This window comes from Oryctolagus cuniculus, chromosome 14 (assembly GCF_964237555.1).
Source record: "Oryctolagus cuniculus chromosome 14, mOryCun1.1, whole genome shotgun sequence".
Taxonomy (NCBI): Eukaryota; Metazoa; Chordata; class Mammalia; order Lagomorpha; family Leporidae; genus Oryctolagus; species Oryctolagus cuniculus.
This window is the reverse complement of record NC_091445.1, coordinates 92,565,865-92,581,913: the sequence shown is the minus strand read 5'-3', so window position 1 is coordinate 92,581,913 and position 16,049 is coordinate 92,565,865. Positions and strand designations below refer to the sequence as shown.

Genomic DNA, 16,049 nt, shown 5'->3' with positions numbered 1-16,049 from the left:
TAGTGTTTTCATAATATACATTTTCTGAGAATTTTTTTGAAAACCACTTTTTTGTACTGTTCTATAACTTCTCTGTTTTACTTAAAAATAGGCAAGTGTTTACCCCTTTCAGCATGGGTAGACTGAAAATATCTAGTGGATGCAGCATAATTTATTGGTTTACTTAGTTGTGGGCGATTGGTTGTTTCCAGTTGTCCACTATTTCTAGAAACCGCCTAGGTGAACATGAACATATGCTATAAGGCTGTATTAATATGGTACATATTTACTTGAAGTGTTTTTGCAAGATAAATTCCTCGAAGTATAATTACCATTTTAAATATCTGCAGTGTACACGGTGGTGATGTTTCTCAGCCTTGTCAGCAGTGCGGCATTTCCTGTGTTAGCACCGCGAGGTCTGGGACCACCCCCGGAGCAGCGACCTCGGCCCTGCTACAGGAGCGCAGGACACGACTGTCGTGAGCTGTGGCATAAGAAGTGGCCGTAGCCATCAGTATTTCATGCAGCATTTGACAGGGATGACAATAAAATGCTGTGTTCCTGAGCTGCACGTGCCACACAGGACTAGGTCTGGACTGCATCGAAGCCGACAGTGGCTATAGCGAGTCTGGTGTCTTGTCCGGGAGTTTGGGCTGCTGCTTTGTAGGATTTTCCCAGCAGGGCGGCATCAAATCAGATGGTAGCTTCTGTTTTCCTGACAGCGCTCCTCGTGGCTGCCTCCCTTTTTCTTGGGGAATCGGGCACGTCCCAGGCAGAGACCGAGCACTCTCACGGTTGTCAGCACGGGGCACGTGTCACTTACGGCAGCCTCCTTTGCCCAGGCGTTTCTGCGAGCCCTCGTGGACTGCACCAGCGACGGTGCTGAGAAGCGCAGGCTGCAGGAGCTGTGCAGCAAACAGGGAGCGGCCGATTACAGCCGCCTCGTCCGAGACGCCAGCGCCTGCCTCCTGGACCTCCTCGTCGCCTTCCCGTCCTGCCGGCCGCCGCTCGGCCTCGTGCTCGGTGAGCGGCTGCCTTCCCAGAACCCCCACTCTGTGTGCTCTCGGGTAGGCGTCCTTGGCGGGACAGCAGCCTTACGGATGTCGTGCAGTCCTGTGCAGACGTCGTGGGGTCACGCTGAGTGCGGGAGGTCTGTGACAGACTGGTGCGGTGACACCTGAGCCGTCTCCAGGAGTCCGTCTGCACGCTTTCTGATTTCTCGTTTTTCTCCTTCCAGTGTCACTATCATTTTCTCTTAGTGTATCCACTCTTCTCCCTTTCTTTGCGGCTCAGAATTTAGCATTTTTAAAATGTACTTGTTTTTTTTTTCCAAGAAGTTATTTTGCTGATCTGTTTTTCTAAAAGTGAATTTTATAAGAAAAAACATGATCTTTCTCAAAAATAGTGAATGTGGCACGTAATTGACAGTTTAACCACCCCCACACCCTGTGTGCGCAACGCAGAAATGCCCCTGCCTGGGCAAGTCCAGACTGAGGGTCTTTATTTATTTACTTATTTTTAATTTTTTTATTTTTGGACAGGCAGAGTTAGACAGTGAGAGAGAGAGAGAGACAGAGAGAAAGGTCTTCCTTTTCTGTTGGTTCACTCCCCAATGGCCGCTGCGGCCGGTGCATCGTGCTGATCCGAAGCCAGGAGCCAGATGCTTCTCCTGGTATCCCATGTGGGTGCAGGGCCCAAGGACCTGGGCCATCCTCCACTGCACTCCCGGGCCACAGCAGAGAGCTGGCCTGGAAGAGGGGCAACCAGGACAGAATCCGGTGCCCCGACCGGGACTAGAACCCAGTGTGCTGGCGCCGCAGGCTGAGGATTAGCCTAGTGAGCCGCGGCACCGGCCTGAGAGTCTTTTGAGAGCAAAGGGGGACTCATGACGCCTGTCCCTGCCGATGCACTTGGGGCTCGCAATCCGGGAAACCGCAGGTGAGAGTGCACCCAAGCTCCTTCCCTCCAGCACAGGGGTGTCTCCTGACCATGTCAGTAGGGCCAGACAGTGGCTCTGAGAACTCCTGACCATGTCAGTAGGGCCGGACAGTGACTCTGAGAACTCCTGACATCTCAGTAGGGCCGCACAGTGACTCTGAGAACTCCTGACATCTCAGTAGCGTCGCACAGTGACTCTGAGAACTCCTGACATCTCAGTAGGGCCGCACAGTGACTCTGAGAATGCCTGACCATGTCAGTAGGGCCCGACAGTGACTCTGAGAACTCCTGACCGTGTCAGTAGGGCCGGGCAGTGACTCTGAGAACTCCTGACCGTGTCAGTAGGGCTGGACCCTGACTCTGAGAACTCCTGACTGTGTCAGTAGGACCAGACAGTGACTTTGAGAACGCCTGACCGTGTCAATAGGGCCGCACAGTGACTCTGAGAACGCCTGACTGTGTCAGTAGGGCCGGACAGTGACTCTGAGAACTCCTGACCGTGTCAGTAGGGCCGCACAGTGACTCTGAGAACTCCTGACCGTGTCAGTAGGGCCGGGCAGTGACTCTGAGAACTCCTGACCGTGTCAGTAGGGCTGGACCCTGACTCTGAGAACTCCTGACTGTGTCAGTAGGACCAGACAGTGACTTTGAGAACGCCTGACCGTGTCAATAGGGCCGCACAGTGACTCTGAGAACTCCTGACTGTGTCAGTAGGGCCGGGCAGTGACTCTGAGAACTCCTGACTGTGTCAGTAGGGCCGCACAGTGACTCAGAACTCCTGACCGTGTCAGTAGGATCAGACAGTGACTCTGAGAACTCCTGACCGTGTCAGTAGGGACCAGACAGTGACTCAGAACGCCTGGGTTTTCAGACATTCGCTGCTGTCCTGTGCTTTTGAGTCTGTGCTCTCTGTGTTCCTGTGGTGGTGAGCGTTACCTTTACCGTCTGCGTGTCTGGTGATGCCAATCCCAGGCCTGTCTCCTTTGCACGGCGGGGCCTGCAGTGTCCCTCCACTGCCCAGGACAGTGAAGGTACTCCCTTTGTCAGGTCGGTTCCTGATTTCTTATCCTTTTTATTTCGTAGTGTCCTTTTTCTTTCCTCTTCCTGAAAATGGTAGAAAAATGGGCTTGAAAATGTCACCACATTTTAAATTAATTCTATAAATTTAAAAAGGAAAAATATTTCAAGCCCAAGTAGTCCCAGTAATCCTTAAAATAGGGGTCTTTGATCTTGTGGAGTTGAGGACTTTGCTTGGACTCAAATGTCTGACGTTTCTCCCTGGACAACTGCACGTAAGCGTAAACATGTGAAGAGTTTCTGGAGCCACAGGCGTCTTCATGGACCCTATTCGTGGTGTCTTGTGGCGATCACCTGCGCCCCAGTCCACGTCCCCAGCAGTGAGGGAGAAGCCGCTCCCCTGTGCAGTCCGCCTCAGACGCGTTCCTCGCGTGTGATGGTGCACGTGGAGGAGTGGTCAGCTCCCAGCCGGCCGCTCGCCCATGCCCCCTGCGGCGCGTTGTGATAGATACAACTGCTCACCCGCGAGCTCTTCACGGCCTGCATCGCCAGCGCTCCCAGTCTTCCAGCAGCGTCTTCTGGTTTAACAGACCAGCGCGTGGGTGGACATACTGATTTCAGAATAAGGGAGTGTGTTCTATCTGGTCTCTAACTTTAGGAGTTGAAGGAAAGTTCGTATTTTCTTAGCCCCCAAAATATGATTTAAAGCTAGGATATTAGTTATTTTGAATATTCCAAATAAAAGAAATTAAGAATTAAATTTAGGCTTTGAATTTTTTTTTGCATTTTTGATAATAAGGTTATTTTCAGTATCAGCAAAGTTAATGATTTTTTTTTTTTTTTTTCTAGAACATCTTCCTAAACTACAGCCCAGACCATATTCATGTGCAAGGTACGTGTATTTTTTTAACATAACAGCATCTTTTCCTCAAAACCTTAGGCAGGTCAGGCTTCAGATCCTTCCTGCTTATGACGCGGGAAAGCTCACCAGCCGTGTGGAACACGAGCGTCATGAGGTGTGGACGCATGAGGCACAGGGTCCTGCCCTCCAGGAACTCAGGAGTGGGACCTTCAGAGGCTCCCTGTGGCCCCGGGCTCAGTTTTGCCTGCATCAGGCATGGGGGTCTCCAGGGCGGCAACCTGTTTTCTGTGTTGGTGTGCTAGGCCTCTGTCACCAGGGAGGGTTCCATTGTGTACCCCTCCACGGTGATCATACAAGAAGTGCACCTGTGGGAGTGAGCACTCATCAGTGCGTTCCTTCTTGTTACTCAGTGTGTAGTACAACAGGCAGAGATATGTTTTGGCTTTTAAGATTTATTTGTTTGAAAGGCAGTTGTAGAAAGAGGGAAAGAAAGAGAGAGATCTTCCATGCACTAGTTACTCCCCAAATGTCCACAACAGCCAGGGCTGGGCCAGGCCAAAGCCAGGAGCCTGGAACTGCATTTGGGTCTCCCATGTGGGTTCAGGAGCCCAACCACTTGGGCCATCTTCCACTGCTTTCCCAAGCACATCAGCGGGGAGTTGGATCAGAAAGTGGAAAACCGGGACTCGAGCCAGCACCCCTATGGGTGCTCCACGTTGTGGAGTTTGTGTCCAGCACCCCTATGGGTGCTCCACGTTGTGGAGTTTGTGTCCAGCACCCCTATGGGTGCTCCACGTTGTGGAGTTTGTGTCCAGCACCCCTATGGGATGCTGGCAGGCAGTGGCCTGATCCACTGCTCCAGGACACTGGCCTCTGTAGCAGTCTTTTCAAGGTGGTTTTACTTAGAAGTTTTAGCTTTCTGGATATTTGTACTTCATCTGCTTTCAGATTTTATCGTCCTAACAGTACGTGGGCTCCTGGTCAGGACTTGTTTCTGTTCATTCACACGGTAACGAGGCCTTACAGATGTTGACTGAAGACCCTTTTCTAGTCTCAGGGCAAGCAGATAAGCCTGGCAGTGTTCCCGGATGATGGCGCAAAGCAGGCAGTCTGGCGTGTGGAGGTCGGGGGGATTTGAAGCGGTGGTGTCACCTGTGTGTGTCTTTGCAGCTCCAGTCTGTTTCACCCAGGGAAGCTGCACTTTGTCTTCAACATTGTGGAGTTTGTGTCCAGCGCCACGACCGTGGTCTTGCGGAAGGGCTTATGCACGGGCTGGTTGGCTGCGGCGGTCGCCTCATTTCTTCAGCCAAACACCCAAGACGCACATGCAGACGGCGGGCAGGGCCTGGCCCCTCAGGTACTGCAGAAGCGAGCACGTGCAGCGTCGTTGAAATCCTGCTGTGCCTGCTTATCCTGCATCAGGCTGCCGAGAAGGAGCCCTGGGCTGTGTGTGTGTGAATTTTCACATCTCTGCTGGAGGGGAAGAGAACATTCGCTTTCACTCACCCTTGAGCTGGCCCGCATCTTCCTGAATGCATAATGCATGGTTTTCTGGAACAGTCTCTTCTCCTCACTTGCCTGCACCACTCAGGGCAAAGGACACGGATCCTCTGGATTCTGGTCATTGGCCCAGGGCGGGGCGGGGAGTCCATCCAGTAGGGATCAAGGAATGGTAAGGGCAGTGACATTTTATGTTCAGGCCGGATCCCAAGTGTGCTGACAGCCAAAGGTTAACTTCACATTCTCCAGTTTGGGGTGTCAGGGTTTCCCCCGTTCCTCTTTCTCTATTTTTGTCATCTCCCTGTCCTGCAGGATCTGAATTAGAAAAAAAATTATGTTAGTGTAGCACTTAAAACACCTGGAAAACACAAGTTCTGATTTTCTGAACACATCGTGGACACGTTTGTACGTGGACTTCACAAACCCCGTGTTCAGCCGCATACGCAGGGAGCAGTTCACGGTTGTCCTCCTTGCCCTTTGGAGTGATTTTATCCTGGAGTCGTCTTTCTCCATATGTCATTTGAAGTGTCTTGACAAGTTTGGTTTCTTTAGGTTACTAGGGTTGAAAAGGTCGTGGCCCTCAGGCGTAACGTGGACTTGTGATGGACACCCAAGAGGCCTCAGGGAAAACCGCTGCTGGGAACTGCCCTCTAACTTGGCGATTTCCCCGTCCACCACCTGAACAGAGAAGTGCTTTACAGACTTGCTCATTGCGTGTTAGCAGAACGGTGGGGACCCGAGAGGCTGTTCTCTATCAAAGACAACACCACCACAGGCTCACATAAGCGTGCAGGTCGCTTTATGATTGTAGAGAGAGCAGGTGGTCAGCAGAGAGTGATGGCTGTTTAAGGCATGAGCACAGGTGCCTTTCACACAGGCTGTCCTTCTTCCCTCCCTGTTCTCCTTCCTGCATTCCCCACGTTAACAGGTTTTAGTTGACTGTGCAGTGGGTCTGTAGTAGATACAGACAGAAAGGAATCTATCTAAATCTCATTGTGCTTTACGTGGTGCGTATTCTACAGATGCCGCACAACCTCTCCCACCTGCGGCCCCAGTGTTGTCTGTGGGAGGGGTCTGTCTGTGAGAGCACTGGACCCTCCCCCGCCCCCTTGTTAAGCCAGCTGTGTGAGAAGATGGGACATCACCAGCCACACCCAGGCAGGTGCACCCAGTCTGATGCTGTGTGCACTTGCCTCGCCCTCTGTCCTGCTGTGAGGACAGGCACGAGTGGGTTGGGCTCTTTCCCCTTGGATCCAGGTGAAGGACATCCCTGGGGCAGATCTGTAGCCAGCCTGCAGCCTTTAAGTAAGGAGAATCAGATCCTGAGTCAGTTGCATCAGCCATCTGGGATTTTCTGTAGCAAAAGCTGAGCAATCGTGTGGCTTCCTTGCTGTCCTAGGACACAGAAAATGTGCTCTCACGTCTGGGTTTTTGTACTTGTTCTTCTCTGCTGAGAACAAGCTCTGGCATAGCCAACAATCACTATTATTTTTTTCTGTTTATTCATTCAGTTACAAGGCAGCGTGACAGAGAAAAGAGAGAGACAAAGAGAAGCCTTCCCATCTGCTAGTTCACTCCCTAAATTCCCACAACAGACAAGGCTGGCTCAGGCTGAAGCTAAGAGCCAGGAACTCCACTCAGGTTTCCCAAGACTGACAGGAACCATCATCCACTGCCTCCCAGATCCCTCAGCATGAAGCTGGGCCAGAAGTGCAGAGTCGCTAGGACTGGAACTGGCACTCTGGGGCTGAGTCGTAGGAGGCCCACGTGGTGGCTTAGCCTGCTGTACCACAACACCTGCCCAGCTAACTCTCTTGATTCAGGTCTGCACCAGAGGTCCTGGGTACATGCAGGCCTTCTCTGATGCTGCTGTTTGAATTAGCAGCTCTGCACCGCCCTCATTTCCTTACCCTGGTTGATGTCTACACATCATTGCCTGGATGTGCTTGTGTGTTCTCTTCCTCCACTGGAATGTAAGTTCCATGAAGACAGGGGCTTGTTTTGTTCACTTCTGTATCCCTGTCATATCTGAGTCAGCTGAATAAAGCTAAAGTCATGAATTACAGTTTCATCCCCTAACGAGAACAGTAATGCCAGTCCTTCATGTAAGTAGCTTGTTGTCCAGGCTCTCATGAACTCCTTACAGTTCTCTCGTAACTAAAAGTTAATGCGTATAGTTGCACTACCTTGCTTAACCCGTAGCATCACTCGGTGTGGCTTACATGTATGACACAGTGAAACATGATCAGATTGAGTCCTCCTAAGTGTCCTTGGCACATGATTTGAAAGAAAAATATTTTGAAATTCTAACAAAGAAATTTGAACCACGTCATTACTGTCTTAGTTTTACACAAACACAAATCTGGCTCATACTGGACCCAGAATTGCAAATGAAATGCACTTCACTAGAATCGTTGGAGCAGCCCTTCCCTTTATTTTTTGGCTGCCTAATTTTCATTTGAAACTTTTCAACCCCACGTCTTCGTTGTTCTTTTCTATGCAAGTATGAAGACTCTTGTCTTCGTTTTTTTGGTGTGTTCCTCCATAATGGAAGCATCCATGGGCTGAGGAAGTAATTAGATTATCTTCTGATCAGTGTCCTGGCTCAGAACTCCCAGGCCTGTCATTCTAACACTGTATGTTTTTATGTATTTATTTACATGAGAGGCAGAAAGATGGGAAGGGACAGAACTCCCGTCTGCCAGCCCACTCTCCAGATGCACACGGTGGCCTTGCTGAGGCTGGGAACCAGGAAGTCACCCCAGGTGTCCCAGCTGGAACCGTTACTGTTGCTCCCTGGGGTCCACGTTAGCAGGAAGCTGGAGTCAGCGGTCAGGGCCGCAGCTGAAGCTGGGCACTCAGATACGGAACGTGGGCATTTCCACTGGTGTCTCAAGTGCTAAGCCAAATGCCCACCTGTTAGACATCTTTGATTAAGAAGACAGACTCAGTTATGTCCGCAGTGCCAGGAGGGTCCCTGGTCTCCACGAGGTCTTAGGCTGCCGTTTAACGATGCTCCTTTGTTGGGAGGGGTGGGTCTGTACTTTCTGAGTACTTCAGAAGAGATCGTCTTGTTCATATGTTTTTGCCTAGGTTTTCTCTCACACTCACTGTGACTGGTTTAATATTCCAGGTACGCATCACTCCTCGGACAGCAAATTCTTTCCACTTACCCAGTGACCCGTCCACCCCCATCATCATGGTGGGCCCAGGCACCGGCGTAGCGCCCTTCATTGGCTTCCTGCAGCACAGGTGCGCACGCGGGGGCTGGTGGGGAAACACATCTCTTGTGATCCTGGGTGGACGGCCGGCAGCCTTTTTAGTTTCTTCCATCCCTGTGAAGGTAGTGAGCTTGAATTATAAAAACGTTTATTTAAAAACTTAGCAAACACGAGACGGCCTACCACACTTTGTGCCCCAGGGAGAGGAAGCGCAGTGTACTGCAGAGGTTTTGCTTCGTACTGGGGCTTCCGCTTCACTGTTGGCACTGTCAGTTGTCCTTTTACTGTTTTCAGTAGAACGGTGGCTCATAGGGTTGTTTAGCACAGGTTCATGTTGTGGGACCACGGCTGTTGCTCCCCCTCTCGCGGAGGAACGACACTGGACCCTGCGCTGTTCTTTCGTCTGCTCGGCCCTTCCCGGGTTAGCTGCCAGTCCCTCACTCGCGGAGGAAAGACGCCGTCCTGGGTTAGCTGCCAGCCCCCCCACCTCCCGCCACTTTCCCCACTTCCGCGGAGGAGCGGCACACCGCCTGCCGGCTCTCTCAGGGGCTGCTCAGATGTTCCTCAGGTGTTCCTGGTGCATGTTGTCTCTCTCCTCCTTTATAGTCCTCTTCCACCAATCCCAACTCTGCTACCCACACGCCGAGCACACTGCTCTCCTCCAATCAGGAGCAGGATCAGCTCCTGCAGCTTGTCAAACTGAGGAGGCAGCTGCGTAGAGGTTGTTTGGTCTCTCTCTCTCAGTGCCATATTGTGGGAGAGCAGATGCATAGAATAAGTCTTAATTCCAGTAACTTAGTCTAGTCTCAGTTGCTCCCCACAATGGCTGTTTCAGCACCTCCTTAACAGTATAAAATTGTTAGCGACAGACATCCAGGCCTGGCCAGCGTGTCAGAGTTAAATCCCCTGTATCAGTAATTGTCCACAAAACAGTACTAATTGGCTTAACTTCACATCAGAACAGAACTGTTGACATCAACTAAGTGAGACCCAACCTCCTCCATGTTTGTGAAGTAGTGGGCAGTCTTCCACTGTTCCCCAGGCTGTGGACACGTGTTCTTTGGACAGTCCTTGTGTTGTTGTTTTATCTTTAAGACAGCGAAAGCTTCAGGACAACCGTCCTCTGTGCACTCAGCCTTTCATGCACACCCTTCATACATGCTGCCGTAAATGTTTTAAATGCAGAAGCCAGTCTAGGGTTCACACTGTGACATTTTGAGTTGTCCTTGTTACACGTCTGCAGCTCCTGGGCCATCCGTACTATGTGGCCGTGACAGCATGGGGGTAGTAAAATGTTAATGAAGTGGGTGAACTTTCAGAGCCTGCAAAGATGCTTTGTACAAACCTGTCTGAGTTGGTTCGTAGCATTTCCTGCTGAAAGCTTGGTTTTGCACACTCTTGTGTCGGACATCTCAACGTTGTCTTCCACCTACAGAGCGAAGCTCCAGGAGCAGCACCCGGGGGGAGACTTTGGAGCAACGTGGCTGTTTTTTGGCTGCAGACATCAGGAGCGGGATTATCTGTTCAGGTACTGCACGATGCTGGTATTGTGGTGCCCAGCTGCCCAGGACGCGGTCAACGTTTGGACTTTGCAGCTTCCAGTGACCCATGGTCCTTGTGTTCCAGGGCAGAGCTCGAGCATTTCCTGAAGCAGGGCGTCTTGACTCAACTAAAGGTTTCCTTCTCAAGAGGCGCTCGTGCCGGGGAGGAGGAAGCCCCAGCAAAGTATGTGCAGGACAACCTCCGGCTTCACAGCCAGCAGGTGGCGAGGATCCTCCTCCGTGAGGGCGGCTGTATTTACGTGTGTGGGTGAGTGCCCGCCCTGTGCCAGGGCCGGGTGGGAGAAGGCATCGAGTGGTCGAGGGAGGACAGGATGAGAGGCCGGCAATCCAGACACATGGGGTGAGGCATTTGATTCTTAAGTACAGGAATAGAAATGCAAGTTCCAAAAGGATTTCGTATGCACTTAATAACCAAGAAGTCGCCATCGCCAGGAAAGTAGTAGTGAAAATTAATTCTCAGGTTCGGGAACACTTTGTCCCATTTTAGATACGTGTTCCTAAAACTTAATCATCAGACTTGAAATCCTGGGATTAATTTTGCTGGGAATCAGAGTCTGTGATTTGTGTCACGGAACAGCTAAGGGGAGAGAAGTCTGATTTCGACTGTGAGAATGTGGATGTGGGGATTCTTCTGCTTCCAGGCACGATGGTGGCATTGGCGTGAACGTAAACCAGCAGTCGTCCTTGTGTTCCCAAGTTTTATCTACTTTCTGAGAGAAAAGCTATGATATAAAATCCAGTTGCCTTAGGAAATAAAGTATTTTTAAACTCCTTGTTTTAATGGAAATCAAAAAACTTCAGCCATTTAGAAAGGAGTTTTGAAGTAAGAAATTTATTCTTTCATCATAATATGTCCCTAGAATTAACACAATCTCTGAGTCATTAGATCAGGTTCTTTTTGAAAGACAGCGACAACAAAAACTGAGTCCGACACAGGATGTTGGCCTGGTGGCCCAGGAAACACACACAGCCGCCCCCCTGGGATGTCCCCAGTGGGTGGCTGAAACTGTACGTAGTTCCAAACCCCACAGAGCCCTGCTTTTTCTGTGCATTCAAGGGTACCTCCAGAAGTTCCTGCAAAAATGGAATTAGAAGCTTGTTTCGCTGCGAAAACATTTTGAAATCTATATGTTGTAGTTTTTGATAGCATGCATTTTCATGAAACCTGTGTATGCATGCCATCTTCCGTGAACTTCTCAGTGTGCACTCGCACAGGCCTGTGATACAGTTTACAAATTAGACACAGAAAGAGACTGACAGCAACAAGCAATGCAGCAGAAGCACTGTCGCAGTGCACTGTGGAAATAAAAGGTGTGTGCTGCGTCTCCCTGTACCCTGCTGGTACCCCCCCGCTAGCGGGGCTGTGAGAGGTTGTGATGTCTGGGGGGGTCATGCACGTGTTGGGCTTCCAGGCACGCGTCACTGGAGCCCAGACACTGGGATACTGCTGCAGAGGGTCTCCTAGCTGGACGGCTACTGAGTAATGCATGGGTAGCATATGCAGTGGCAGTGCACTGGACAGAGCTGCGACTCTCGTCTGAGGTGGGTGGGCGGGACAAAGTGTCACAGTGTGAGATTTCGGCACCCTGCTTAGAATGGCACTTGGTTTGCATCAGTTTTGTTTTGTTTTTTTTTTTTATTTTTGGAATTTTCCAAGTAGTATTTTTAGGTCATAGTTGATTTTGGATAACTGAAACTAGGAAATGAAAACCCAAATAAAGGAGACTTCTATAAATATAATTGAAATAAAATTAACTTTTTGTACTTATGACACATTCTAATCATATATTCATTGTGTTTTACTGTTCAAGTTGGGCACAAAGTTAATTGCATGATCTGTTAATAGATTTTTGACTTCTCAGTTGAAAATGACTGCTTAAAGTTGATAAAGGGCATAAATTCTAGTCATTGTGTTGATTTTATGTTTCTATTTGGCTTTTAATAAAGTACTTGATGTTCATTGTGCTTGGACAGGACATTGCCATCAGTAGTCAAATTCAGACTGACACTTTAGAAAGGAATCTAAAGAGTAGAGGCAAGGTTGATTATACATATGCACAAATAACAGTAACTGGGGATTAGGAATTTGGAGAATATCTTCTTAAATGTCCAAATCCTTTTTTTTTTTTTTTTTTTTTGACAGGCAGAGTTAGATAGTAAGAGAAAGAGAGACAGAGAAAGGTCTTCCCTCCATTGGTTCACCCCTCAAATGGCTACCACAGCCAGCATACTGCGCCAATCCAAAGCCAGGAGCCAGGTGCTTCCTCCTGGTCTCCCATGCAGGTGCCAAGCACTCGGGGCCATCCTCCACTGCCTTCCTGGGCCACAGCAGAGAGCTGGCTGGAAGAGGAGCAATCGGGATTAGAACTCGGTACCCATATGGGATGCCAGTGCCGCAGGTGGAGGATTAACCAAGAGAACCACTGCACCGGCCCTGTCCAAACTTTTAAAATGTTACCCCAGAAATAGCTTTCCAGTCACTGGTGCTTCACTTTTCCCACTTGCTGAATGGACTTGAAAGCATTAATAGTGATCAAACGAGGGCTCAGAACAGAGCTCCTTGGCACTCAGTACCTCCATCAGGGAGGCAGGAACGGAGGAGACTGAGAGGAAACAGCCATGGAGGAAGGGGTGAACTTGTGCAGGAGCCAAGGGGACAGGGTCCTGGGGAGGCACGGGCTGTCGGTGGGGCAGGTGGGAAGACAGAGCTGGAACAACAGCTGTGGCAACACGTAGGCCACTGGTGACCTGTGGAAAGGCCGTGGGCACAGCAGCTCCCTTGGAGTGATTGGAGCGAGCAGTCAGGAAAGATGAGACGGGCACAGGGGGCACTACTCACTGCGCCGTACTGTGGGCCAGGAGAGCTTCCTGCTAGAGCCCTGCCCAGCACGCGTCTGCATTCAGCACACATTCGAGGGCCTGAGAGTGCTTTGGCGGTGCTCAGATGTTGCAGGATTCGAGGATGAACGAGGTCTATTCCCACCCTCAAACAAGCTGCCCCTGCAGGGGAAGCTGTTAAATCAGATGCTCGCAGCACAGAAAGTGTCCCGTAGGGCACCACCGGAGGACCCGTCCCCTGCCTTGTTAATCAGACTGAGCTGTGTGAACGCACTCAGAATGGGGCTAGGTGCACAGTAAGTTCTCACCTAACAGTGTGTGTGAAAAGACTTAGAGGTGTGAGAGAGTTACTGCCTTCAGGAATGTGCACCGACTGCGTGCCTTGAGGGAGGGAGGAAGTGAAGGCGTGAGGTCCAGAGGCCGGATGGGGAAGGTCCCCAGACACTGGCTGAAGCTCCAGGCTGCTCTCCAGTGTGGAAGCCAGGGAAGGATTTTAAGTCAAGGAGCACTGTGGTCGGCTGATGTGCACCCTAGAAGGCAGCAGGTGATCGCCCGTGTGGGAGACCCAGGCTGAGCTCCAGGCCCTGGCTTTGGCCGAGCCCAGCCCACCCTTTGTGGGCATTTGGGGAGTGAGCCAGCAGATGGAAGGTCTCTTTGTATGTTCCTCTGCCTTTGAAACAAATAAATGCACTTGTAATGAAGCTCTGAACTTTACTCTGGTCACTGTGGCCGAAGGCCTGGCCAGGGCGGCCAGGAATCCTGTTTGAGAAAATGGAAGAAAGAACTCAGGTGACTGAGTCAGCACAAGTCAGATTCTCGAATTAAGGAGGATTTGATAAAAATTCCTGTTTTGTCAATTATTTTCTTTTGTAGAGATGCTAAGAACATGGCCAAGGATGTCAATGATGCCCTTGTGGACATAATAAGCAAAGAGGTTGGCGTTGACAAACTAGAAGCAATGAAAACACTGGCTACTTTAAAAGAAGAAAAACGGTACCTTCAGGATATTTGGTCATAAAACCAGAAATTAAAGGAAGAGAGTTAAGTGTTTTTGGCTAAAAATACTAGAAGACAGTTCCACCAAAGCGTCCCTTGTGCAGCAGAACTTCTGGATTCGATTTTCACGGCCCCCACCCTCCCCATGTGCACTGCCATCGGTACCCCCGGGGACCTTCCAGAACCTGCCAGAGACCTGAACCCACCACAGTGTCTGCAGGTGCGAAGGCTGCCTGGCATGGGGAGGGGGCATTGTTCAGACTGACTAGGTGACTGTGCACTTAAGTTGCCTATACTTTTCAATAATGTAACAAGAACTTACATCATTTTGTGTGTCCGGTACCTACAAAGAATATTCATATTAAGGTGTTTAAGTATACATGTAGAACATATCTGTTACATGTTTATAACTATCAAATATTTATTACCAAAGCTATATTTTTATTAAAAAGGTATTCTAAGATAATTTTTAAGATAATGCTCTATAATGAGATTTTATTTTTAATGGTGCTATAAATGTGAAATATATTTTGCAATTTCATTCTGGTACATGATTTAGCACAATTCATTCTTTTTAATGTCACAATTTCAGAATTTAAAGATATTTGCCTTTAGTTTATAAATGCCAGCATGTGCACATTTTAGTAAAATGAAATCTTTTTCTCTCTTCGTTCCTCACCGAGTCCTTTCATTCCTGTTCTTGGTGTGTTTTTGGGTTTTCCCACGTAATTTCTTTTACTTCCATGCTGTCACTCAAACTGTATTCTGGATTTAGAATGCAGACTTCAATTAGTAGTGCATTTTAGAGTCCCAGTGTCAGATTCTCTCAAAATTTGTCAAAACAGGAAGAAAAAAAGGACTGTAATAACTTTTGTTTTAGACTCTAGTATGTAGTATCTCTCATTTACTATCTTGGCATTTGAAAACAAATCTCTTATGTGTCAAAGGCTTCTGGTTATTTTGAGAAATAAAGATCTGAAAAAATACAGCATAATATTGAGATTTGGTGGCTATATATTATGTTCTATAATATATTTCTTTTTATTATTGTATATTTTATAACAGAAACCTATTTAAAAGGTACAGGAAAGCATACCAAGCAAATACTGTTAGGTTGTTTGCATAAGCTAAGAAAGACTTGAAGCTGTAATAATATGCAGCAATCAAGGTGTGTCCAGCTACCAGTCCCATCTATAAATGCTCCTACGTGACTCACACTGATAGACCAATAGAGAAACTGACAAGTAGTCACACTTGGTGCTGGGGAGTGACCTGAGCCAGTCTGTGCGGGCTCATGTCCTCTGCAGGTGATTTCTAGATACTGTTAGATAGCAGCAGGTCTTAGGGGAGTGCCAACGAGCTGCTGCCCACGACCTTACTAGCTGGCACTGTTGCCAGCAGGTCTCAGTTGAAATGTTGCACGCATTTCTGACGCCCCAATTTTAAGCTGAATGAAGTTCTAGCTGTGTGATTTAGGTGAACACCACAACTCAAGATTGTTGTGACTGAGGAGACAAAATTGTGTTCCTCTTCCCAGCATGAGCCATCCTCTAACCCAGCGTCTGGACAGTGCTGTTTGGGGTTAGCCTCAAGTACTAACCAGCATGAGCCATCCTCTAACCAGCGTCTGGACAGTGCTGTTTGGGGCCATCCTCTAACCAGTGTCTGGACAGTGCTGTTTGGCTCAGCCTCAGGTACTGACCAGCATGGCCATCCTCTAACCAGTGTCTGGACAGTGCTGTTTGGGTCAGCCTCAGGTACTATACAGGGCCTAGCTAGATGGTCTTTTGCCTTGTTTACATAGGGTGAGCGAGTTCCTCTAAATTATTCTATCCAATTTCCATTCCACTGATGATGATGGGAGGGGGCAGGGGGGTGTCTTGTCTTTTTTCTTTTTTTAAAAAAAATTTTTTTTCTTAATTTGAAAGGCAGAGCCACAGAGAGAGAGAGATCTTCTATCCATTGATTTACTCCCCAGATGGCCACAACAACCAGGGCCGGATCAGGCAGAAGTTAGGAGCCAGGAGATCTATCCAGGTCTCTCAAGTGGTTGGCAGGGGCCCAGACACTTGGGCCATCTTCTACTGTTTCCCAAGCACGTGAACAGGGAGCTGGATCAGAAGCAAAGCAGCTGGG

The 16,049-nt window shown here is 49.1% G+C and overlaps 1 protein-coding gene across 9 annotated transcripts in view; it reads left to right on the top strand.

The window, feature by feature from the left end:
* MTRR (5-methyltetrahydrofolate-homocysteine methyltransferase reductase) overlaps positions 1-14,907 on the top strand; it is a 30,964-nt gene extending 16,057 nt beyond the window's left edge. For 4 of the 9 annotated variants that reach the window (XM_002721818.5, XM_051853409.2, XM_051853410.2 and 1 more), the window contains exons 9-15: positions 822-1,002; positions 3,784-3,826; positions 4,967-5,153; positions 8,430-8,548; positions 9,953-10,045; positions 10,144-10,326; positions 13,791-14,907. In XM_002721818.5, coding sequence (XP_002721864.2) covers positions 822-1,002; positions 3,784-3,826; positions 4,967-5,153; positions 8,430-8,548; positions 9,953-10,045; positions 10,144-10,326; positions 13,791-13,935 — 951 coding nt within the window. In that variant the 3' untranslated portion in view covers positions 13,936-14,907. Of the gene's footprint in view, positions 1-821; positions 1,003-3,783; positions 3,827-4,966; positions 5,154-8,429; positions 8,549-9,952; positions 10,046-10,119; positions 10,327-13,790 lie in introns of all 9 variants that reach the window. The other 5 variants (XM_070056848.1, XM_070056847.1, XM_070056851.1 and 2 more) reach the window with 2 other exon arrangements.
* Positions 14,908-16,049: the final 1,142 nt, after the last annotated feature.